The sequence below is a fragment of the Erpetoichthys calabaricus genome, chromosome 4 (genome assembly GCF_900747795.2).
Source record: "Erpetoichthys calabaricus chromosome 4, fErpCal1.3, whole genome shotgun sequence".
Classification (NCBI taxonomy): Eukaryota; Metazoa; Chordata; class Cladistia; order Polypteriformes; family Polypteridae; genus Erpetoichthys; species Erpetoichthys calabaricus.
The window spans coordinates 53896797-53922877 of NC_041397.2; the positions used below are offsets into that span (position 1 = coordinate 53896797).

The following is a 26081-nucleotide window of genomic DNA, read 5'->3' on the forward strand; positions in this document are numbered from 1 at the left end:
AAATATCTTGATCTGTGCTGTTATAATATTATTTATGCATTACTATGGCTGTTTTTGTAATTTATTTCAAAAATTGAAAGATTGAGAATGTCCTGATTACATTTCTTCATTTTTGGATATTTTTAAATTATTTTATTATTTATTACGATTCTTGAAAATAATATGCAATTGAAAAATACACATAAAGTGCCTGCAATTGGAAACAAGACAACAAAAAGTAGTAATGTTTTGAAAATAATGATAAAGTATAAAACATTGTCAGAATGACTCTATACAAAAATACTGACCTTAGAATCTGATTCGGCATTTCCAAAAATCCCCAAATCATGACAGCAATGTGGATCATTTTTAGCAAAAACTGAGAAAATAAATTCTTTAAATTTACAGTACTATATAATCTTTCTATGTATCAAATGTACACCTTTGGGAACTTGTGCAAACTCTTTTATGTTCACTAGCGGATACTAAGAAGTTCAGAAATAAGACCACAGTGGACCTATTGCCCTCATATGCTGAGTGCCTTTATTAGGAAATTTCTTTACGTGTACTGAAGTAGCTTCTGCCATTCCCCTATTTCAGCAGTGTGTGGTAAACCTGTTTTAATGGATTAAGTTCCTATAAGGCAACCACACAATCAAGGGATATTCCCAGTTATCAAAGTGGGGAATGTTCCCTTCTTCATTCAGCAAGTAATGCCTAGAGTGATAAATCATATAGAGTTCTGCTTTGTTCTGATTTTGTTTTCTCTTGAGGAGGAGTCAAATGAAATCTATATAATTGCAATTCTATAGTACTAGGGTGTTGTACCGTGTTAGCCATTATGAATGTAGTGAGAAGTCAAGCAAAATGACACCTTTTATTGGCTAACTAAAAAGATTACAATATGCAAGCTTTCGAGGCAACTCAGGCCCCTTCTTCAGGCAAGATATACTTCTTTATATGCCCTGCTTTGTGCCCCAGTAAATCCATCTAAATTAACACCTCAGAAAACAGCCATGCACAGAAAACAGCCATGCACAGAATATACTCTAGCTCTATATGTGAAAAACATTCAATAATTCAACTTAAACTCTTTCATCGATCATATTTATCTTGTTTAACATTGTCCAAAATGTATCTAGAGCAAGACCCAATCTGTGAATTTTGCAATCGAGGTCCAGCCACACTTGGACAAATGTTTTGGAGGTGCACCAAATTAACATACTTTTTGACAAAAATTTTTGAATGCCTATCAAACATCCTTGGTGTCACAATCACTCCTAATCCATTAACAGTTGTGTTTGGTGGACTCCCAGATGGGCTTAAAGTGGAGATGGACAAATTGATTGTGATTGCTTTTACTACACTACTAACACACAGACTTATTTTGCTTAACTGGAAGAATCCCAACCCACCTTTTATAAGTCAGTGGGTAATTGATGTTCTATACTATTTGAAATTGGAAAAAATCAAATTCTCACTTAGATGATCTGGTCAAAACTTTTTAAAAAAATAGCAAGATTTAATTAATAAAAATTAGAATAAGCACTCTTTCTTCTTTTTCCATTTTTTCTACTATTTTTGCCTATGCTGTTGACTCTGCTCTGTTTCTCTCAGGTGGGAGCTTAATTCTGTTTTGTTAGGTTTTGTCTCTTTTTGATCCTGCTTTCTTATTTTAACTTTCTGATGTTATTTTTTCATTTCCTCTTTTTTCTAGTTTGACTATTATTGTATAAGCTCCACCAGATTGTATGCAATGTTATTTTCTTCAAATAAAAAGCAAAACAATTCAGAAAGGTCTTTTTGCAAGGCATGCTCACATGCACACCCAAACTTTCTCACACAGGGTCTGTTTCGTGTAGTTCAACTACTAGCCAACCAAAGAAGGCTGAAGAAGCAAATGATCTTTTCTCATTTGTACATTTTGAGTCATTAAGCATTCATAGTGAACTCCTCATTTCTTCATTGCTTACCACATGTTGGGCATCTTTCCCTGTTTCTGCCTAGATATACATTAAATTCCCTAGCATACATTCATTTGCCTGACAATGTACAGCAATTCCTTTATAATCTGTAACATGTATTAGGACTACTTGTCCCATGAAACCCCTCTGAGTCTATACGGAGACCACCTATTTGGCTGTATCTATAAAGATGGATTCATCAAGCATCCTCCCTGAGAATTTTGTATAAAACTGATCCAGAACTTACTGTTCTAATTCTTTCAAATGTAGGTACATCACCTCATCATCATCATCATAATAATAAAAAAAATGAAATTTTGGGCAGTAAAGAAACAGATGCTTACTTGGATGGGTTGCAAAACTAAAGTAGCTCATTTGAAGTGTGTTTAGTGCTTCAATCAAAATGACAATGTTATTGATGAGATTTGTTTTTATGCCGCTTGACTCTGAATTAAACTGTTAAGAAACTGGGGGTATGTGTGCTTTAGTTTAGTGTTCTTTTTTTGAAAAATGTGTTTTTGCTCTTGCTTTTGTTCAATACAATAATTAACAAAGTCTTATACCAGAAGTAATTTTTGTCTTTAAACCATTATAATGATTTTTAAATCATCCTTAAAATTCAATTTATAGCAAGGTCTTAATGGTTCCTTATTTATTGGCTTTTGTTTTAACAGCTGAGTGACACTCTATCTACAATTAATGGGTATTTATCACTTTCAATTTATAGTTTGTTTTTTTTAAATCTAATTAATGATACAGTAATATGGAAAGCAAAATTTTTATAGTATATGTAATTATTCAATTTCATAAAATAAAATCAGAAACATTCAGTTTACATTTATTTTTGAAAGAAAATGGAATGTATTTTGAAGGAAAGTGTTCCCTTTTAAGTTCTAATTACAGTAGCAGTATATGTAGGAGGAATATTAAAAAAACTTTTTAAATCATCATTTCTATTGTTTCTACTAGTTTAAGAGCTTTACTTACAGTTTCATTTTGTAACTGTTTAAACATTTTTATTCTAGGAATGTGACAAGTCAAAACATTTCACAGGTAATTTCTATACATTGCTGTGATCATCTCAAAGTTTAATTACTTTTGTTTTTTAAAAATGCACTGGTATTAAACTCATAGTATACATTTACAACATACAAATATGCATTTTTTAACAGGCATGATCCTGTTTAAGCTAATGGAAGCCAACATGGGTCCACAACAGGAACATTTCCAGAAGAGGGGGGTCTATCTGTTGCCAGGCACGTTCACAACACATTCACCCACACTCATGCTTACGCTCACTCCCACAAAGCCAATTTATAACATCCAGTTAACTTAGCCTGCGCGTCCTGAGTCGTAACAAGATGCTGAAGTACCACACAGACAGTGTCCACGCTGTGCAATGAACCAAGGTGTATTGAGACACTAGTACTAATAATTGCATCACTATACTGCCCCGTTTACTACATTATTCAGCATGAATATGACTTCCAACAAACTGTAAAATTAAAATTACAAAACTAAACAAAAGTAAAAGAGCTCTGTACACAATGACAGGTAATTTTGAAAGGTTGCAAATTGATTTCAGACAGCTTGTTTAATATCATGTACACACGTGTATAAAATACATTTGTCTTTTGGTGAAACAGTTGTAGTCTATACTATTGAATTAAATTATTTGTCTATACCTAACTAGATTATTTGTTTATTTTTGCAATTGTATTGTTTTTATTTGATATTTTAATGGCATTTTATTTACCTATTTGTTTTTTTCTAATATTTCAGAACATTTATTCATTCACATGTCAAGTCCATAATCAGAGGTAATTTTTTTGTTTCTAAAGTAAAAATAAAAGCAAAGTAAGTTGACTGAAAAATTCCATTTGTCAGCTAAAAATGTCCGTCGTTGGCATTATTAGAGTCATGATTTTTTATTTCTTTGACATATATATGCATATAAATGATGTGTTGGTCAATATTTCTTTGCTTCTGTTTGTTTTTCGTGTGCATATTAAAAAGACATAAAAAGGTATTACTTATAATATAAAAAGTCTGTAATTAGTGTAAGGTGCCCTAATTCATGGTATTCGTAGGAAATGTAATGATTTACTTGATGAATTAGATGTACTATAAACCAGAACAGCTGCATCAAATATTTTAAATATTAAAATATTTACTTCAATTTAAATGTTGAAAGTCTAAATAGTCTTGATTGTAGTAATATTGTTTTGCTATATGGCTGCAAGTCATGGACGCTATCCAGTGACCTGAGATGAAGACTCGACTCCTTCACTACTGTGTCTCTTCACAGAATCCTTGGGTACCACTGGCTTGACTTTGTGTCGAATGAGCAGTTGCTCATGGAGTCCAGAATGAGGCACATTACCTGCATTGTGTGGGAGTATCAGTTACAGCACTTTAGCAACGTGGCACAATTCCCCATGGGTGATCTAGCTCACAGGATCCTCATTGTTGAGGACCCGAATGGCAGGATCAGGCCAAGGGGACGGCCACTTAACACCTGGCTGCGACAGATAGATGGTCATTTCCGGAGTGTGGGACTGAACTTCATGTCTGCCTTGGGAGTTGCTAACTGGGATCCCAAAGTGTTTTAATGCATGGTGGGTGTGACAATTCACTGTACCTGTACATGCTCCCCAACCTGACCTGACCTGTAGTAGACATTTGTTATATTTTACCCTTTGGTAGAGGTGCATAGAGGGCTTGATTCCGTGTGAAAGATCAAAAATAAAATTATATTCATAATCACTGATCTTGAAATAGTCTAAAATGATACCCCAGGCCCACACACCTATGTATTAAATTTGTCATTTTTAACCTTCTGGGAGTGGAACTTAGAGGGCTAGGATCACTGGAAAAGAATCAAATATCAAAAATATCATATTCGTGATCAGCAATCACGAAATAGCATAAAATGACATTCTGCATGCCTTTTTTTCCTTTTTCTCCATTTTTTCATAATTTTGTGAAAAGGAGTAATTTTGACTTCTTTTATTCAATTAAGGGGACAACCCTTAGGGTCAGTTAATGTGAAACGTGCAATTTTAACTCCATTGCTGAAGGCACCTATTGGTTTTCTCTTTTTCGTAAACACAATGTATGGTCCAAAAAATGGCCAAAAAATTAGGGTTTTATGTGTCAGGAGGCACAAAAAAAGGAGGAGTTGTGTCTCAGGCAAGTAACTTGATGCATGACAACACACACAACAGAAAATAATGAGAGTCTGGAGACAAATCCAGTTAACAACTACTTTACATCAAACATGAGCCTTAATATAAAAGAACAGTTTGATGCAATAACATTGGATAGATGTATGACCATTTATGGACATACTCGATACCAAGGCATGGTATACAATATCGGCTGCTGAAACTGGAAGAGCAACTAAGAAAGACACTTTCTATTCTAAGATTGAATTGCACCACTCTCTTTTAACAACAATCTTGACAGTGCATCAGCATTCCCATGCTCAGCAGATTTTTTAAATTGAATCTTATATTGATAAGATGCCAAAATTAATGCCTATCTTTGTAGTCTCATAGCCACTAAAGTGAGAGTTGCTGTTTTTGAACCTAAAATTTTGACTAGGGACTTATGATCAGTGACTAACTCAAATTTTCTGTCATATACATATTCATGAAATTTTAACAACCATCTTTTTGATCTGCGGATAGATTTGCTCAGCCTTACTGAGTGTCCGAAAAGAATACACAATGGGCCTTTCTGTGCCATCTATGTTCTTGTGAGCAACAACAGCTGCCACACCATAGGGTGATGGTTCACAAGCTAAGGAAACGGTCCTGCTGAAGTCAAAATGAACCAGTAATATTTCCAAACAAAGCTGCTGTTAAGTTTTCACAAAAGCTGAATGCACCCAATCTGACCACACCATTTTGTCCCTTCTGCAGTATCTCTGTCATAGGTTTGATAAGTGTAGAAAGGTTGGAAATAAATTTTATATAATAATTCACTAGGGCGGGCGGCATGGTGGCGCAGTGGGTAGCGCTGCTGCCTCGCAGTTGGGAGATCTGGGGACCTGGGTTTGATTCCTGGGTCCTCCCTGCGTGGAGTTTGCATGTTCTCCCCGTGTCTGCGTGGGTTTCCTTCGGGGGCTCCGGTTTCCTCCCACAGTCCAAAGACATGCAGGTTAGGTGGATTGGTGATTCTACATTGGCCCTAGTGTGTGCTTGGTGTGTTTGTGTGTGTCCTGCGGTGGGTTGGCACCCTGCCCAGGATTGTTTCCTGCCTTGTGCCCTGTGTTGGCTGGGATTGGCTCCAGCAGACCCCCGTGACCCTGTGTTCGGATTCAGCGGGTTGGAAAATGGATGGATGGAATTCACTAGGGCTAGGAATGACCTCATTTCTGAGGATGTGGGTGCCCTCTCAATTGCCTCAGTTTTTTCTTTCCTATGCCTTGTTCCTTCACTGTCAATTATGTCCCCTAATTACTTCACATGACTCTGAAGGAATGAGTAATTTCTGAATTAATCTTAAACCAATATTGCTATAGTCTATTCAGCAAAGCTTCCAGATTCTCTAAGTGTTCCTCCTGGCCACATCTGGTAACTAAAATGTCATCCAAATAGCAGATCACTCCGTTCAAACCTTGTAAAACTGTGTCTATTATGCACTGGAAAATAGAAGGTGTGCTGGCTACTTCATAGGGTAATTTGTTTACCTGGAACAGTCCCTTCTGTGTATAACTCAATTTTGCTAAACTGTTTACCATTAGCAAGTGTTGCAAACAAATATTGACCGCAGGGTAGGAATCTGCATCTAGCCACAGGTTAATAGTGACCTTATAGTCCCCACAAATATGTTCAATCCCATCTGGCTTTGGGATACAGGAGCTGCCCATTCGGCATATGATACTGGGGTCAGTACTGCTTGTTGTATTAAAAGGTCCAACTGTTTATCCACTGTGTCTCTAATTGCAAAGGGCACAGGACTTGACTTACAAAAGTTTGGAATATCCTTTTCAGATATGTACAGTTTGGCCTGGACACCTTTTACATACCCAATTTCTCCATTGAAAACACAACTATATCTGTGCTGCAATGCCTCGATTTGATGAGTTACCTGAAATATACCAAAACTTTTTAGCCTTAAATGAGGAAGCCAGTTTCACCCTATTAAAGCACCTTCGGCCCCTTTTACAACCAGCAGGGGCAAATAAACCAAGTTAACCTCATTTTCTACATTTACAAGTAGCTTACTCAAAACAATTAGATTTCCTGATATATAAGTTTTTAATACAACATCTGTTGGACACAATGAAAATTTGATAAACTTAGAACAGTACAATTTCTCCAGATTTACAGACATGACAGCACCTGTATCAATTTGCATCTTGATTCTTATACCGTTAACTTTTAACAGAAAGTCACAGGGTTTTACGTACTCAATGTCCATCACAAACAGTTCCTGCACCAGAGGCAACTGTTCTTTATGCCACTTTCAATGCATTCAGTAATGTGCCACATCCTCAGAAGAAATGTGCTGGGAGTACTCTTTGAAGAAACTAAGCTTCCCACATTTGTGTTTCCTGCCATCCCAGGAAAAGCATTCGATTGATAATTAGCCCTAGGCGCACTGTCTGTACGGAGTACCGCCATGTTATTTAGCCCACAGAAGTCCATCACATCCTCTGACCCCTCCTTCAGAGAGTCTGTCAGGCTTAGGCAATGAAGTTGCTCTGCCTTCATTCATCCGAACTCTGCCCACAAAGATTTGGAAATGACGGCTGTCGTTCACCAACTGCCATGCTTTGCAAGCCCTAGCCAAATGTCCCACTTTCCACACTCACTCACAAGTGTTTAAAAACACTTAAAATTCATGAACCGGGACATAATAGGCATTTGGTCAATCCCCAAACAATGGAAGCACTTGTCTGTCATTCTTTTTCCGGCAACCAAGCTGCCAGTACTAAATGGCTTTACCGGCTGAAACTGTTTCATGCTGGCGGTGCACTCTTAATTTTTGCAAATATCCTTCATAAACAGCTTTTAGCAACAGGCTTTGCAGTTCTCTGTCAGCCAAATCATAGATTAGCCAGTCTCTCAAGTGTTCTCCTAAAGTTGCTCCAAACTGACAATGTTCTGTCAATCCCTTTAAAGCCACTATATATATTGTGACAAACACTCCATACCTTGCTTTTTCTGCTGCAAAAAACATACCTTTCAGCCACTATATTCTGCTTTGGTTCAAAATGTGCCTGTAGCATGGTGCTTAGCTATTCTAATCTCCTTTCTTTTGTGGTTCGTGGGGCTATGACAACTTTTAGTAGTGCAATGTTCTTTGTCCTAATTACACTCAGGAACACCACCTTTTTCCTTTCTTCAGCAATAGCCTTTGCCACGAACATGTTTTTAAGCCTCTCTTCAAAGTTAGAAAAACTCTCCTCAGACTCCTTAAACTCCACAGCTGCAATAACAAGATTACCCATTTTCACTCTGTTCCACAATCCTATCCTTGTTGCCAATCTGCTGTGTCTCTGGTAAATTACTTGATGCAGGGCAGCACTCACAACAGAAATACAAGAGAACAGTCAAATGCATTTAAAGTAACACTGGATAGATGTATAACGTTATATGGATATAGTCAATAATAAGGTATGGAAGAAGTCCTATCCTACGGGGGGGAACCCCAAAAAACATTGATATCTTGCATACCAAGACAGAAAGCTGAATTGAACGGTATATCATATGTGGTGCTAAATCAGTAGCAACCGGAAAAAAAAATCTGATAGATAAAAAAAGACTAAAAAGATAGATAGATAGATAGATAGATAGATAGATAGATAGATAGATAGATAGATAGATAGATAGATAGATAGATCTTTATTTGTCCCAGGGGGAAATGTAACTTTTTACAGAATATTATTAAATGTCAATTAATTGTGTACTACAATTTAATAGTTATTTATCTAGACAAATACAGTATATTCTGCTTTGGAAACTTGATTTTCTGTTTTTATACCAAGGTAAAAATATATTGCAATGTTTTATTACTTGTTAACTAAATTTTAAAATGTATTTTTTGCTTTTTTTTAAAGTGGGATTAACTGTACAGCTGTTGTAGTACTCCCAACAAAAACAAATGACACATTTCGTTCAATCAGTATTACATCTATAAGTATGACATTTGTGGGTAAGTGTACGTTGTTTTGTGTTCTTTTGTATATAGAAGGATGCAAGTTCAGAATTATTGTAGTTAACATTTTGGAATAAAGCATTAAACCTGAACATCTGATTCTGTGAGGAAATGAAAATACATGCAGGCTTTCTTTTGAAGATTGAGAAATATGGATTTCCTGCCATGTGCAGTATGTAGTTATATGGCCAGCTTCTTTGTGGTCTCCATCAGCAATTACCTTAATATATCCTTGAAAACTCCTATAGACACATATTTGACATTATCTTGTTTCTGGCTGTTTTTCCTTTGTGCAATTTTTCTCTCATCACATCTTCCCCTTCAGTTGCCTGGATCTGCAGTTACAAATCAGTCATCTGATTTGATTTTGATTGTTAACTACAGCTTTCTCAGTCTTCCTTTGGTCACTAAGTTCATCATGCTTATAGTTTCACTGCTTTTTTCTAGTCTAGGTATGCCCATGTTTTCAGTCTTTGCCCCAAAGTTCACCTGTATTTTGCTTAGTAGGCTTGTTTTTAATTTGTTTGGATTTTTTGACATTTATATCTTATTTTGTTTTTGACTGTCCTTATGTGTTTATTTGGATTTTATTCTGGTTAACTACTGATATTTTCCAGCTTTAAAAATATTTTCTCCTTCACTGGTTCTAAGGCAGAAAAGGAAAACTTAGAACAAGTGTACACAAAACACTAGAATGGAGACAGGTTTTAAAATTAATTTAATTTAAATAATACAATTATTCAGTTTGCATAGCATTTTTCTTTCTTAGCTTTAAGGCTATTGCTGTATTTCAACTAACTGGCTAGCAAATAGGCCTCACATTAGAAGGCATGGATGACTCAACACTGTCTCCTTTCCTCTAGCTATCAGCCTCATCAGTCTTAAAGCATCATTTATTGATTTCATCAGATAATATCACATTCTTGAGCATGGCAGAGTTCCTCATGCTGACAAATAGCCTGTCTTTAAAAGTGGATTTAACCATGAGTGCCACAGAGCAGAGGAAGATCTTCTTTGGACAATGCTAAGCTTATAGTTACTCCTACAATAAGTAGGATCTCAATGAATTAGAACATTAGAACACTCTAGACGAGAACAGGCCATTCAGCCCAACAAAGCTCACCAGTCCTATCCACTTATTTCTTCTAAAACTTATACTTTAGGTGGTCTCACAATGGAGGATTCCCTTTGTTCTTTTTGTTATCTACACACTGCTTAAGTCAGCTTAAGTCTACACAGTCCCTTAGATTAATCCATTAGTTTTGGCTTAAAACCAGAGGATGAACTTGGTGAACTTTCGACACAAGTCTCCATGCCTGGGCTATTTTTCTTTTGTTTTAATAAGTTCCACCATAATATCACTTAAATGGCTTTATATATACAGTAGGTGTGAGGAATGTTAGTTACATTTTAGTGGCTTCTCAATCTGAAATATTCTCTGAAATCTGTGGATACCACAAAATCTTTTCTAGACATTTCTGTGAGGTTTGCTGGCATATGTGTTGGGTAGATGACAATGTAGTACTGTGGTAAAATGTTACTTAATGTAAGCTCATAGAATTTGCAACAAATAATAATAATAACTCTTTACATTTACAGTATATAGCACTTTTCTCATTATTCAAAGCACTTTAGTCAGTGGGGAGCCTCTTCAACCACCACTAATGTGTAACATCCACCTGGATGATGTGACGGCAGTCATTTTTGGACCAGTACACTAACCTTACATGAGTTATTAGTTGGTGAAGTGGTCAGAGAAATAGTCAATTAGAGACAGGGGATGATTAGGGGGCCAGAATGACTAGACCATGGAGAACAATTTAGCTTGGACATCAGGATACACCCTACTCTTTATGAAGGATGCCCAGGGAACTTTTATAACCACAGAGAGTCAGGACTTTGGTTGTACATCTCATCCGAAGGATAGCACCATGTTTACAGCACAGTGTCCCTGTCACTGCACTGGGACATTGGGATCCAAATTCAGACCACAGGGTAAGCACCCCCTGCTGGCCTCACCAACACCTCTTCTAGCAGCAACTCAATTTTTTCCTAGATGGTCTCCTATCCAAGTAATGGTTGGGCCCAAGCATGCTTTTCTTCAAGTGGATGACCACTTCTGAAGTTTTCTGTAGTTCTGAGCTACACAGGGAGGCAGTGACGTTTGCTTCTGCCTCACAGCTTCAGAGACTTGAGTCAGACCACTGGGTGTGTGGAATTCATATGCTTACTGTGTGTATTTTAGGTTCTTTCTGGATTCTCCAGTTTTTGCTAACTTACCTGCAGGTCTAAGTGATTGGTCATTCAGAACTGACTCTGTGTGAAAGATTGCTGTAAATATGTGAGTGAGCCCAACAATGAACTGGTATCCCATTAAGGGTTGGCTTTTGCTTTTAGTTCCTAGTAAGTGATGAATAGTAGACTAAGCACATTCAGAACATGGACAAATGGATGGATATTTTATATTAACGGTTTGCTAAAACTGTAATATGTTAAGAGCATGCCATGTTAACTGTGTTCTTAAGAGTGTGTGCATTGAATGTATGATGTACTTTATTGAATGTATAAAGTACTTTGTTGTCCTAAATATTTTTGCTTAGTTTAGTGAGCAGAATAATCATCGATCAGGATTCAGCGCATTGAAAATAATAAGACTGCAGTGTTTGGCTTTCTGGGTCCAGTTTGAATTTCTTCATTTCCCTGCTTTCATATTCATGCAAGGAATATGAATTTAAATTTTAATTATCTTTCTTTCCTTTTTTATCCAAGATACATGTATACCTAACACTTATACACGAGGCCTCCTGAACTACACATGGTCTTCTTCAAGCTCTAATGGTCCTAATATATGTTCAAGGAACGTATCTGGTAATGCATGGTAAGTTTTTAAAAGAGACTGTTTGAAGTAAGGTAGATAGCTAAATCTTACTTTATTTACCAATTGACAAGTTGCATTTCTAATTACATGCTCATCTTATTAAACTTTAAAACATTATATTAAATAATTATATGGTAAATGCATTTATGGAGTGGTACTTTGTCACTGCATCAGTCCTGGACTATATGAGTCCTCTTGTGGTAGACTACCTGGACCCTCTATAGTTTGCCTATCGGACAAAGACTGGAGTGGAGGGTGAAATTATCTATCTGCTCCACAAGGATTTTTCTCACCTGGATAAAGCTAGTAGCACTGTGAGGATTATGTTTTTTGATTTCTCCAGTGCCTTCATTACCATCCAGGCATCCTTGTTAAAGGGTAAACTTAGAGCTATGCAGGTGGATGACCCTCTGGTGTCCTGGATAATAGACTATCTGTGAGACAGACTGCTGTTTGTGAGTTTCAAGAACTGTGTTTCTAATACGGTTGTGAGCAACACTGGAGCACCACAAGAAACAGTCCTGTCTCCTTTTCTCTTCACTCTTCTGTACACCTATAACACCAGGTCAAGTAATTTTCAGAAATTGTTAGAATTTTCTGCATTTACGGTGTGTATCAATAATGAAGATGAGCCTGAGTATAGGAGTCAGGTGGAGAAGTTTGTGTCTTGGTGTAGAAAAAAATTGTCTACAACTTAGCATGAGTAAAACCAAAGAAGTGGTTATTGAATTTCACCACACAAATTCCTCTTTGCCCAGTCACTGTTCAGAAAGTGGATGTGTAGAGGTGGCACACTCCTACAAGTATTTGGGAGTCCACATTAATGACATTTAGGACTAGTCTCATAACGCAGAAGAACTATATAAGAAAGGGAGGAGCAGGCTTGTTTTTCTTAGAAGACTGCATTCCTTTTAATGCGGGAAGTGACATCCTTTACATCTTCTACAACTTTGTGATGGTCAATTCAGTTTTCTACACTGTGGTGTACTGGGCCAGTAATATCACTTCACTCCACCAAATTATGGCTCAGGCTCAATTATGGGATGCATTCTGGCCCCCCTGAGGTAGTAGCAAAGGAGAGAATTAAAATAAAACTATGTGACATTATGAACAATGCTTCACATTCTCTCTCTGACACACTAACACTGAGGACTTTCCGTCATTGAATTATTCAGCAGAAGGGTGCCAGGTAGGTATCTATCTATCTATCTATCTATCTATCTATCTATCTATCTATCTATCTATCTATCTATCTATCTATCTATCTATCTATCTGTCTGTCTGTCTGTCTGTCTGTCTGTCTGTCTGTCTGTCTGTCGAGCTTCTATAAAAAGCCAAATTTCTACCAGCAACAAATAAAGTTGTGTGTTATCTTATCATTGTTTTCAATTTGCATGTAGGCACTGTCTGCATATTTTCCTCTCTGCATGAGTCTCACTTGGATATTCCAGGGTTCCTCCCACATCCCAAAACATGCTGGTTAGGCCACTTTATTTGGCTTTTTATGAATTACACTGAGTTTGTCTGCATGTGCCTATAATTTTGTGCAGAGTAGTGCTCTGTCTTGCTTGGTTCCTGTCATTTGCCCGATGCAAGTATGGGAATGCTTCAGCTTTTATACTTCCTTGCATTAGAATTGGCAGCTTTACTAATTTCATTTTTCATTATGTTGTCTTACTGTTATTTTCAGTACTCTGAAGCTTTGCTTTGAGGCTTCTGCAGAACATTTTCATCTTATGCATGTCCAAGAAACACCTGAATTCAATTGACAGTTTTTGTGTTTGCATTTGCTATATGTACCCCTTACTCCTGCAGGCTTGCACTCATACTTAGACCATAATCCATGAATTTCTGGCTAGAATTAAAAGTAAAGTGTCTGGGACATACAGTAATTCTGAATTATCCTATTAAGAAAATTAAACTAAAGGGTACTTTGCACTCTTTTATTTGGAATTATAATGTTTTAGGGTTTTTGTCATTTTTTTTTTTGCCCTTCTTGTACTTTGTTTTGCAATTTGCACCAGTTATCAAACAAAAGGGTGGTCTTATATGATCCCAAGAAACCAAATGCATAATGCCCACTGCTCCCTTTATAACTCAGGATTAGCACTAGCTTACCTATCTTGAATCCTGTATTAGTAATTTTTTCATTTTACTAACTTAAACAGGGTTGGTAGCGAGATCCTGCCCCAAGTGGAGGAGTTCAAGTATCTCGGGGTCTTGTTCACGAGTGAGGGAAGAATGGAGCGTGAGATCGACAGGCGGATCGGTGCGGCATCTGCAGTGATGCGGGCTCTGCATCGGTCTGTCATGGTGAAAAAGGAGCTGAGCCGCAAGGCGAAGCGCTCAATTTACCAGTCGATCTATGTTCCTACCCTCACCTATGGTCATGAGCTATGGGTAGTGACCGAAAGAACGAGATCGCGAATACAAGCGGCTGAAATGAGTTTCCTCCGCAGGGTGTCTGGGCTTTCCCTTAAAGATAGGGTGAGAAGCTCAGTCATCCGGGAGGGGCTCAGAGTAGAGCCGCTGCTCCTCCGCATCGAGAGGAGTCAGATGAGGTGGCTCGGGCATCTGATCAGGATGCCTCCTGGACGCCTCCCTGGTGAGGTGTTCCGGGCACGTCCAACCGGGAGGAAGCCCCAGGGAAGACCCAGGACACGCTGGAGGGACTATGTCTCTCGACTGGCCTGGGAACGCCTTGGGATTCTCCCGGAAGAGCTAGAAGAAGTGGCCGGGGAGAGGGAAGTCTGGGCATCTCTGCTCAAGCTGCTGCCCCTGCGACCCGACCTCGGATAAGCGGGAGACAATGGATGGATGGATGGATGGATGGATAACTTAAACAGTTGAACACATAATTGGTCTTTTAGTGACGGCAAAGGATAAGCATTTACATGGCATGGTTTCTTGTTTCATTTTGTGGGAAAAACATCATTACCTAAAAGTTTTGTATTTAATATGCAATTACATTCTTTCCAAAATAGTTCTTCTTTTCTGCCAAACTTTAAAAATAATCCATAATGTCTTTTTTACCTTTGAAAATGCCTTTAGTTTACACAAACTTATTTTTCTTTTGTGGAATGCTCTTTGATTTTACACGGACCACAATGATCCCATGTTACATAACAAAATATTTTATTTTCAGACCCACTTAATCCAATTCAGGATTATGACAGGCTGGAACATATACCAGCAAATCTGGGTGCAAGGCAGAAATGTGAAATGCTAGGTGAAATGCCAGCCATTTCAGGATCCAGTGTTGGCATATTGTAAAGCAATGTAAAAATCCATTTAAATATTGTAAATTTAAAATCTTTTACAAATTATTCTTGTTTTTTTCTGAACATGTTGCCAGTGCTTACTTGGCCAGATGTTAAAGATGTGGCTTTTTGTGGTTGTTCTTTAGGACAATCACAATAATGGTAAATCTCACTTTTTTCACTTAAGACATTCCTGTCTGTTGGTATAAGGTAGCATGTAACACAAGGAAAATGCCAAGCACTGGTGACTTAATCATGAAGAAACCATACATTTTCTTCCTCCCACAGTCCAAAGACATGCAGGTTAGGTGCATTGGCGATTCTTTGTGTGTGTGTGTGCCCTGCGGTGGGCTGGTGTCCTGCCTGGGGATTTGTTCCTGCCTTGCGCCCTGTGCTGGATGGGATTTGCTCCAGCAGACCCTGTAGTTAGGATATAGCGGGTTGGATAATGGATGGATAAATGATTTGCATTTTTCTGTATATTTTAATGTATCCTGAAGTCCTCCTGCTCTACTCTGCCTCACCCACTGCAATGTACATACATGTATTAGAAGCTCAAATAAAGTAGACACTGTTTGTCCCTCTGATGTCAGTCTGTGAATCTCTCATCTTCCGTACACACGGTTTATAATTGTTAATAGTGCAAACTAAAACCACAAAGTGACGACAAAGAGACAATGTATTATTTCCTTCTTAATATGATTTTATTCAAAGATGACAGATTCTTGAATTTTTTTAATATTCATGAAACAGAAAAATCTCCCCAAGTTTATCATGCCGTAATCTAATCTGTATGTGTGTACGTGTCAAATGTTGCACATCACTTTGGAAAAAAGCATCAGCCCAATAATAGTTTTTGCTTCAAAGAATATGCATGATATTTAAGTGAAAAGGATTTTCTAGATGTGCTGACAAACTTTTATGTGTATGAATTTCAAATTGGGGTATAGTTGCAAGTGCTTTAATTAACTGAATGGTACTTAGATGTACTGTATGTGTGCTGATTAAACAGACATTTCAATTGGGTAGTGCTTTAACCTTTGGAATCACATGTGTCCTGGATCCCAATTACAAGCTCAGTTGTTGTCTGTGGATTTTATATGTTCTTCCTATGTCAGTTTGAGTTGTTCTCCTGGTTCTCCAGTTTTTCTCCCAAATCATTAAAGGTGTTTGTGGTTGGTTGGTTGATGCTGGTTCAATATTTACACATTTTACATGGTTGTTTCCATTAAGTGGTTGCAACTATAATCTGCCCTAAGTTATATCCAGCTTTATGCTTATTCCTGCTGAAACTGCATTAAGTGGATTTGAGAATGTTATGTTAACTGTTTTTATAATCTGTAATGTGGAGTGTGACATTGTGCCCTAGAGGCTTCAAGAGCAAGAGTGCTGCCAGAATGGCACATAACAGCTTAAAGTCCCACAACAACATGCAGTAGTGACACAAGCAGTAACAAAAGCAGCAGGAGGCATTTTCCACATTCTAGTATGGGGATGTAATGGCTGCTAGAAGGCGGTAAGCATTTTATCTGTGCTGGAAGCCCTGCAATGGTAATAGGCAGAAACAAAAGTCAAGAACATTGGGGGACAGGACAAACAGGGCAGATCCTCATTTCTGACAGGCAGTAGCATGTGGTCACTATCTGAGGCAACTGTAGCCAGCAATACCTTTCATCTATCCATGAGAGGAGAAGGCAGCAGAATGGAAGCCTTGGAGAATTGGTACTTTAAAGGGGAATGGACAGCTTGAGATGCAGGGACACCAGGGACTGCCAGGAGAGTTTAAATGTGGTGTTCCTTGGAGCAAAAGTAAATGAAATCGAATCTAAAGTCAAGAGGTGAACTGGAGTGAAATCTTAAATTGGAAGAAGAAAAACGAGCAAGAAAGACAGGAAGTTTAAAGGTAGGATTATTCATAAAGGTCCTATTTTTGGCCTTTTTAGTATCATTCTTGGTGATGTTGACAATGAAAGCACCTCCTTTACCTACAAGATAAATACAGTGTAACTGCTAATTGGCAGACAGTTCAAACAATAAGTTTGTCATTAGCTCCACAGGTAAGTGTTATAAGTGACATGGAAAAAATAAGGTAGTATTTAAAAGACATACATGGCTAAATCTTGTTCTTAGCAGTTATACACAAAAGACACTGTTCATGCACAAAGACTGGAATATGACACAGTGCATTAGTGAATGCTTTTACTGTATCCAGTACATGCACAGTATGACAAATAGTTAAATACTGCATTCAGCATCTACAGTAGCAGTAGTAGTCAGGTAGACAGCTGTATGTCTTCTCATGATTATTCAGACTAAGGGATTTATCAAACATGGGCAGACACAGAAACATTCAGATACAGCGCAGGCATTGCAAATGAACCTCCAATGCATTTACTAATATATTTATAAGTTTATATAAACTAGAAAGAACATCTGGTTGATAAGAGATGTGAAATATCAAAAGAAAAAACATTGAAGGATGCGTTTGTAAATATATATTTACTGTACATATCTGAAATGTAATATAATGTAAACTTTATAATATTGTTTGAGTAAGTATAAAGTACATCAAGTACAATGGCACTTTGATTTTTATTTTCTAGCAACTCTGGACTGATCACCTTGTTTAATTTGAATGGTGCATCACCCACTGTGCCTTCTACAACTCTGGTGAACACATTAGTAAACTGGCAGAACACAACATCAAGCAGTGGTAACAGTTCAGAAGAAGGTAAGCTTATAGTTGGAAGACTTCCATGTCACATCATTAAAGATGCTGATGTAAGGTTGATTGCTGACCACTTTAGATTGATTAGTGATTCTCCCAGTTTCTGAGTGATTCTGTGTGTTGTCAAAGATGTGACAATAGACTTGAAAAAAGGTTTGGGGCAGCTACCCATATAATTTTTCTTGGTTGTGAAACATTTAAATTATGAGTATATTGTGTAGAGATACGAGTCCAAAACAGAACTGATTTGCTAGCACAAAGATGGCGGCTGTAAAGGAGAGCAGGCGGAACCGGAAGTGGTTTCACTAAGGCCGGAACCAGAAGTGACATCATCAAGCTGGGCAGAATTTCCCGTAACTGGTCTGCAGAGAAGTGAGAGAAAGAGTTAGTGCACTCCACCACCCCCTGGTGTGGCATGGAATTACTCTCATTCAGGCCCTTTAGCTGCCTCCCATGCGCACATGTGTGACAGTGTATATACTGTAAGAAAAATCTTGTAATGTTCTAGGCTCCCATTCAGTGCTAAAATTCACTTTGTACCTGATGTTACTGGGAGCCTCTTATACTTTTTGATCCAGTAACAGAAAAACATGCACTCAGACAATGAATAAGTGAAACCCAGATTGCAACAGAAAGGATCACAGTCCAAAATAACTGTACTATTTTTTCAGCAAATAAAATATTCATAAAATGATTATACCTAATTCAGTAAACTAAAGATAGAAAAGGAATGGATTCTAACCATCTTTTCAGGGGCAATAGAATTATTAGGATTTGCAGATATTTGAGGATCTTAGCTTACACATCTGAATTTCACGTCACACAGACTTACTAGGGCTACTCAAAGAGCAGAGGTAGGGCTTAGTGATAGTGTATCTAATTAATATGCATCATCTGAGAGCAGGATGTCTTTATGTTGTGGACAACAGGGGGTGCTCTAACTCCCCAAACAGCTGACACAGAGGCCTTTTACAATAAACAAGAGGATTGCATTCATGGGAAACTCTTCCTGCCAAGTGTTTCCCACACCATAAATACAGTTTCAAAGAACACAGTATTAAAGCACTCTGCAACTCTTTGTCTTCTTTCCTTCTCTGTCTCTGGTCACTGCTTCCTCCACTTCTCCTTGCAAGCTTCGTCCACCTTCCTTCTGACTCTGCTTCCTGGAGCTGAGGTAGCCAGCCTCTTTAATGTAGCACTCAGGAGTATTTTGGGTATCCCATAGGATTAGCTCTGGGGGTCCTCTGGGTTAGCACTTCTGGATGTAGTGGGAGCCTGACAAAGTAGGGATCCCCAGTCCCCGAAGCACCCTCTGGCAGTACCCATGGAACCCAACAGGGGTGAGTCAACAAAAACCAAGTCCCGTGATGCCCTGTGGGAATCTGGGGCACTGCTGCAACCAAGGGGTACTGCCACCACCCCCATCCTTCCACTTCATGGGTGTCCTGGCCGGGTAAGGATGCCAGCCATCCCGCACAATGTATATAGGTTTAGGTTTCTTTATTTAGTCATGTTTACACAACAAAACATGGAATTTGCCTTCTCAGTTGCATCTAATAACAGACAGAATGAAATAAAACAGACAAATAGAAATAAGAAAGGTTAAGGTAAGGCAGTTAGATAATACATATTTACACCAAAAAAAAAAAAAAAAAAAAAGGTTACAGGATATATATCAAAACCTTAAACATTATCTCCGATATTTCTTATTGAAAAATCGTATGGCACTAGGAAGAAAGGAGTTTCTGGAGCAATTTGTGTGGGTTTTCAAAGCAACTATCCTTCCTGATTTACTGAAGTTTAGTTCTACATGTAATGTATGTCTGTCATCAGTTGAGATGATTTCCAGTTTCTTTAGCATTGCCCTCTGACACACACTAGTCAAATCATCTACATCAGCCCCAATAACATCAGCTGCATACTTCGTAATTTGCTGGAGCTTTTTTGAGTTTTGGTTTGTCAGACTATTTAACCAGGCAATGAAACTGAAAGTGATCACAAACTGGATCATACTGCGATAGAAGGACAACATGAGGTCCTTGTCTACTTTAAATAGTTTGAGTTTATGGAGGAGAAATAAGCGCTGGTTGCATTTAGAAAATAATTTTTTTGTATTTGTATTCCAGTTAAGATTGTTATCTACGTAAGTATTTATATTCATTCACTATTTCTACCTCCTCTCCCAGAACTACAATAGGTGAACATACAGATTTCTGTCTCTTAAAATCAAATATAATTTCTTTGGTCTTTTTTACATTCAGAGTGAGAGAGTTTTTATTGCACCAGTTTACCATACAGTCCATTTGATTTAAATAGTGGCTGTTATCCTCCCCAGATATGCATCCTATGATCATGGTGTCATCCGTGTACTTGATAATGGAGCAGTGGTCATTGTTCTGTCTCAGGTCACTTGTGTACAGAGTAAACAGTAATGGTGATAAGACACACCCCTGCGGACTTCCTGTGCTTGAATGAATGACTGTTGAAAAAGTGTCCTGAACTTTAACTGTCTGTGAACGATTTAAAAGAAAGTTCTGAATCCATAATGTGATAAATGGGTTTACATTCATACTGTTCAATTTCCCAATCAGTATATGAGGCTGTATAGTATTGAATGCTGAAGAAAAATCCAAAAATAGTGCTCTGACATATGAACCAGGCTGATCAAGAAAGGTGTAGATTTTATGTAAGATAACAAGCAGAGCATCTTCCACACTTCTGTTTGCACAATAAGCAAATTGATTGTTGTCTTGAAAAGACTTTGTCTCTGTCATTAAAATGTTTTTCACCAAATGTTCAAAGCATTTCATTGGAATAGATGTAAGTGCCACTGGTCTATAGTCATTTAAACAGCTTGGCCTAGAAACCTTAGATACATATATATATATATAGAATACAGATACATATAGAGTGTGTGGCTCTGAGGCTAAGGAGCTGCGCTGGTATCCCAAAGGTTGCCGGTTCGAATCCCCGTCAATGCCAAAAGGCCACTGCTCTGCTGGGCCCTTGAGCAAGGCCCTTAACCTGTAATTGCTCCAGGGGCACTGTACAATGGCTGACCCTGCGCTCTGACCCCAAGGGGTATGTGAAAACTAACAAATTCCTAATACAAGAAATTGTATAAGGCAAAATAAAGAACAAATATATATATATATATATATATATATATATATATATAGATCTAAAATCAGGAGTGGTGGGGGGCGTTTGGTTTAGTGATTGACTCTCCAATATAAGAAGTCCAATGCCAAGGAAGGGAAATTTCCCCTATAGTGTTTTACATGATTCATATGTGCATGTCAAATCAAAATGTGGTGGGATCATGAAGATCAGGGGCTAGGCACCAATTGGATGATTTGAAGAAGTAGGTTTAGTATAGAGGATATCAACACTCATATTTAAAATACAGTATATCACAAAACTAAGGGGAAGGTGACTACTCTGGGTGAAGAGAATACTTGGTTTCAAATATCCTGACTTGACAATCTGGAGTGGAGTTTGCAAGTTTCCATGTTGTCTGAGTTAATTATTATTAGTGAAATTCTCTTCAGGGAACAATAAATTATTTTCTAAGTATCTGTCTATCATTTGAGCTTTCGGTATGGTAAGATTCAAAAACCCTTCTTCCGAGGTTACAGGATGTGCAGAAGTACAACTGTAAAAGGCAAGCTTTCCTGACACATTTTCTCATGTGTGATAAAGAGGAACCGGAGCATTTGCATCTTTTTAACATCATGCAGAAACATCGATAACCCATAACCAAATATGTCAAATCAATGAAGGTGTGAAAATAAAGTAGTATTGTTGCACTGTCGGAGTATTGTATCCAGAAAACTAAAGAAAATGAGTTAGATGAAGACCAGGAATGGTGCTAGAGGGGATGTTTCCTGTACTTGTGCACCTACAAAAATGGGGATAGCACCCCAATAAATCAATGGTGTTTACTGTTTTCAAATCTCTTTATAACTCTGCAAACCCAAGATCCAAAGGGTTTCTCAGAGATTACTGCTGAAGCCACTGCTTTTCTTAATTTGTGTAAACCAATATGCTTGCAGATGTTTAATGTAAAGTAATTTATGTTATCCATATAAGGAGTAAAAGGTTAGACCTGAATACACAGAGGAAGATTTGGAACTTGAAAGTACACAATATGAGAAAGACTTCATGAACTTGTCACTGTTCACAACAAGACAGCATACAGAAGCGATTACGATGGCTAATAGGATGTTCAGTTTCAAAGCTTGCCATATTAGGTACAAGTCAACAGAGGTTACTCTTGAGCTACAGTATATAATACACATTTGAGGCCTAATCTAAAATAAAGTGTGTAGTTCTGGTGTACTTACTGCAAAAAATAGCATTATAGAAAGTACATGAGAATGTACAACTATAAAGAAAATTAGCGTTGTGAATCCTAGCTGATACTTTGTTCAAAAACAACACATCTGCATTGATGCAAACTGTTTAAGGAATCATTTTCCATTTAAGTTAGAAAGTATTTTTTGACACAGGTAATAACAGATACACAGAATAAGCAAAGATGGATGGGATAATCAGTAATTCTCAAATTCAATCCTTATTTTGCTGTTTTTCATCATTGATCAATTTTCTTCGTTGTTTTTTCTGGTTTGGCTCATGTCTGTCCCAGATTCAAATGGTTTCCAAGCCCTTCAAACAATTCCAATTTTCTTCGTAGTAACTCAGGGTTTGCTCAAACTGCCCTTACCATTAAAGAGTGTTCAGGTCACCACCCTTTAACTTGTAACTTGTGAAATATATTATCAACGAATACGGCTTTGAAATATAAAAAATGTAATTAGTACTATTGCAATGTTGATAATAGGTGAAATTTAATATGTAAAGAACAAAATACAAATTGTTGCACTAATTCTCTTCTAAGTTAATATAAAAACATTATGTGATACATTTTCTTTTAACTTGACTTAATTATAATCCAGTCTTAATTGTGTACACTGATCATCTTAAATGTGAAATTTAAAAACTGATTTTTTTTTTAGTTCCAGAGTTATACTTTACCTTTTAGCAGCACTGAAGGCAGCATTCATTCATCTGTTTATCGAACCAACTTATCTAGTATAGAGTGGAGAGAGTTAGACTCCCACCCAGCAATTTCTTTGTGTAAAGCAGGAGTCAGCTCGAAACAAGATGCTCTTTCATTGCTGTTTACACTCATACAAGCAACCTTAAACATTCTTATCATGCGAGTTTTCCAAGTGTTCCAATCAAACTAAGCACATATCTTTGGAATGTGGCAGGAAGTCTGCTTCTTGAAAAGAAACCCACAGAAATATTCAAAGAACAGGCCAAATACTTGTAAGGCAGTTCCACACACATAATGCAAAATTACCAGTGTTCATTTTACTCTAACATATAAATGAAACTTTTCTAAGTGTTTATTTGGAAACATTGTAGGTACCATGCATCCCCAAGCAAATACTTTATATTGTAAATTAAGCAAACAACATGGCATAAAGTGTTGGGGCACCTAGGTGAACCCAGTATAATTTTTCACGGTTGAACTGAACAGAAAATGAACAGCAAGGGAGCTGTCATCTTATTCAGACAGTTGTCTACTTTAGACTGCTCTAAGGTGGTGTCGGACCTGGTTTTCAAGGTGGAGACCCAAAAGGGGCAGGTTCAGGAGGGCAGAACCTGAAAGTGACATCAGACACAGGCCAACAGTCAATCATCAGTTCTGCAGAGGGAGAAAGAGGAAAGGCATTAAGCAACAGTGCCGCCCTCTGGTTTGGGGTTTAATTATCAGTAGATGAGCCCAGAAGTTGCCTCCCAAATACATGTGTGACAATATTTACAAATTTTGAATCTCATGGAACAAACAGGAGAGCATAACTATGGGAAGAAACTCATTTACTTTGTTTAGTATCACTTATTGCACATCCTGGTGTTCACTGAAGAACCTTTTGAAAAAAGATAAAAAAGCCTTCCAGGAATGAGACTTCATACACCAACATTGTTGATGAATATACAATAATTATAAAATGCATCTTTTTATTTTCAATTTTGATTTTAAAATTATAATTTAGTATGTTAGTATATAATATGAAGGGTACAAAGTCAGTTCTTTTAAGGTATTCTGTTTGCCTTTAGGTTGATTTGACAGCTAAATATTTATCATTTATAGAACATTTTACATATTAAATAAAATTCTTCATTTGTCTGAAAATTGTGTGTAATATTGTTGTCTTTCATTATTTTCTTTAAAAGATGTTTTAGGTTTGATAGAAAACTTTGACCCATCTAATCCTGAACTGTTGCTTAATGCCTTGGATGGACTATTAAACCAGCCCAGCATCACAGTTCGTACTGCTGGGATAGTTGTTTCAGCTGTTGGGACAATGCTGAACAGCTCTGCACCTAAGGTTGTCTCATATTCCACAAGGTATTGGATTCTGTTTTCTTTTTAGCAGTATTATATAATCAATGATGTGTATTAGTACCTTTATGGTTTCATTTCCAGATTTTTGATATCACAAGTATGATTAATGAATTTGAATTATGCTGCTGCATTTGTATGTAGTATTTAAAGGCCTTCAGCGTAAAGAAGAGGAAATTTTTTTGTATAGTAATTAGAGAAAACAAATATTTTAATAAAAGGCTACTAATAAACATGTGTTATGATTTAAAACTAATATCAGAAGTGATAAGAGCTTAATATCTCTTTTTGCGAAAAATCTGATGTTTTAAGGGTTGTTGTAAGAGGTTTAATAAAGCATTAATATGTCTCAGACTATATTTAAAACATACTGCTAAAATTTGGAAGGGATGTTTAAGGTTGAGAGTTATGACATTTAAAGATTTTTTGTAATAAAGGCTGGTTGGTAAAACCTGTTTTAAAGACATTTTATTTTAAACATTGAGGTTGCCTATTCAGTTCTCGTAGTTAATAATATACACCTAGCATTCTGTAAGTTGCTTTGGGTAAAAGTGACTGTCAAATAACAATAATCACACATTTAAAAAAGTCGAAAAAAAAACTTGCAGTGTATATGCAGTAGCACTGAAAGATTTTTCTACTGAATTTTGTACTCTTTCGTTTGATTTTTATGTGCATTTGCATATGATGCCAAAAGCACCTATTACGATTGCCATGCCTTACTGTCTGTCTATCTACCTGTCTGTCAATTTGTCTGTCCTCATGAAACATTTCAGTTCCCAGTAGGCTGATTTTGTTGAAATTCAAACAGAAATGTAACATCATTAATCATGGCAACAATAACAATGAAGAAATTAATAATGATTTTAATAATTCTACTCTTTTTCATTTTTTTCAGGATCACACAAATGGTGGACAAGGTTGGCCTTAAACTAAACCTGACAGAAGATTTTGTAAACCTGACATCATCTACTTCCTTGGCTGTTGCTGTGAAAAAAGCAAATGGCAATAACTTTACAGAATTAGTTTTTTCAGTGGAAGACCCTGACAATTTACAGGTTGGAAGTATTACCTTCTTTAATTTGAAATTTTTAGAAAAACAGTTTTGCTGTGTTTTTCAGCATTATTTTTTTTAAGTTTTCACAGTAAATTTGGTCAGATGTTTTCTTGAGTTGTAATGCTAAATTAGATGTGTGTCTGAGAGAGAAAATGGCATGGAAAATGATGTTTCTTTCATTTGTTTGGCATACAAAATAATAAAGCGTGTAAGGTTAAAGAATGTGAAAAATACTGTACCTTACACCCTCCATGAACTGATAACTGCTATCAGCAGTTTAAACTCTTCAGATAATGGTCAGCTCGTCATGCACAATATAATCCTTATTAATGCTTGTTTTTGACATCAGAGAGAATCATCCGTTCATATAGTAGGTTCTAGAGCCATGTCATATAACAATGAACAGACATTTTTTATGTCCGTCATTTTGGAAAGAGTTACAAAGTGATTTCTAAATGAGTAGGGGTCCAGTGTACCATAGTTAGAGCCATGCTTTCTAAATAGAACAATTTGGGACATCAAATTGAGCCTGTCCTGCCATAGTATCTTTATAACACCTGAAAGTACTGCAACAATTTTCTTTGGAATAATCAGTCAGAAGTGGAGCTTGTAATGTCTGGAAGGAAGTAT

General features: G+C 37.1%; 1 protein-coding gene across 1 annotated transcript in view; it reads left to right on the top strand.

The window, feature by feature from the left end:
• adgrg2a (adhesion G protein-coupled receptor G2a) overlaps nucleotides 1-26081 on the top strand; it is a 182640-nt gene that overhangs the window by 124005 nt on the left and 32554 nt on the right. The window contains exons 27-34 of the mRNA XM_051926903.1: nucleotides 2618-2646; nucleotides 2969-2996; nucleotides 3726-3763; nucleotides 9016-9110; nucleotides 11883-11991; nucleotides 17855-17982; nucleotides 24226-24400; nucleotides 25293-25452. Coding sequence (XP_051782863.1) covers nucleotides 2618-2646; nucleotides 2969-2996; nucleotides 3726-3763; nucleotides 9016-9110; nucleotides 11883-11991; nucleotides 17855-17982; nucleotides 24226-24400; nucleotides 25293-25452 — 762 coding nt within the window. The remainder of the gene's footprint in view (nucleotides 1-2617; nucleotides 2647-2968; nucleotides 2997-3725; nucleotides 3764-9015; nucleotides 9111-11882; nucleotides 11992-17854; nucleotides 17983-24225; nucleotides 24401-25292; nucleotides 25453-26081) is intronic.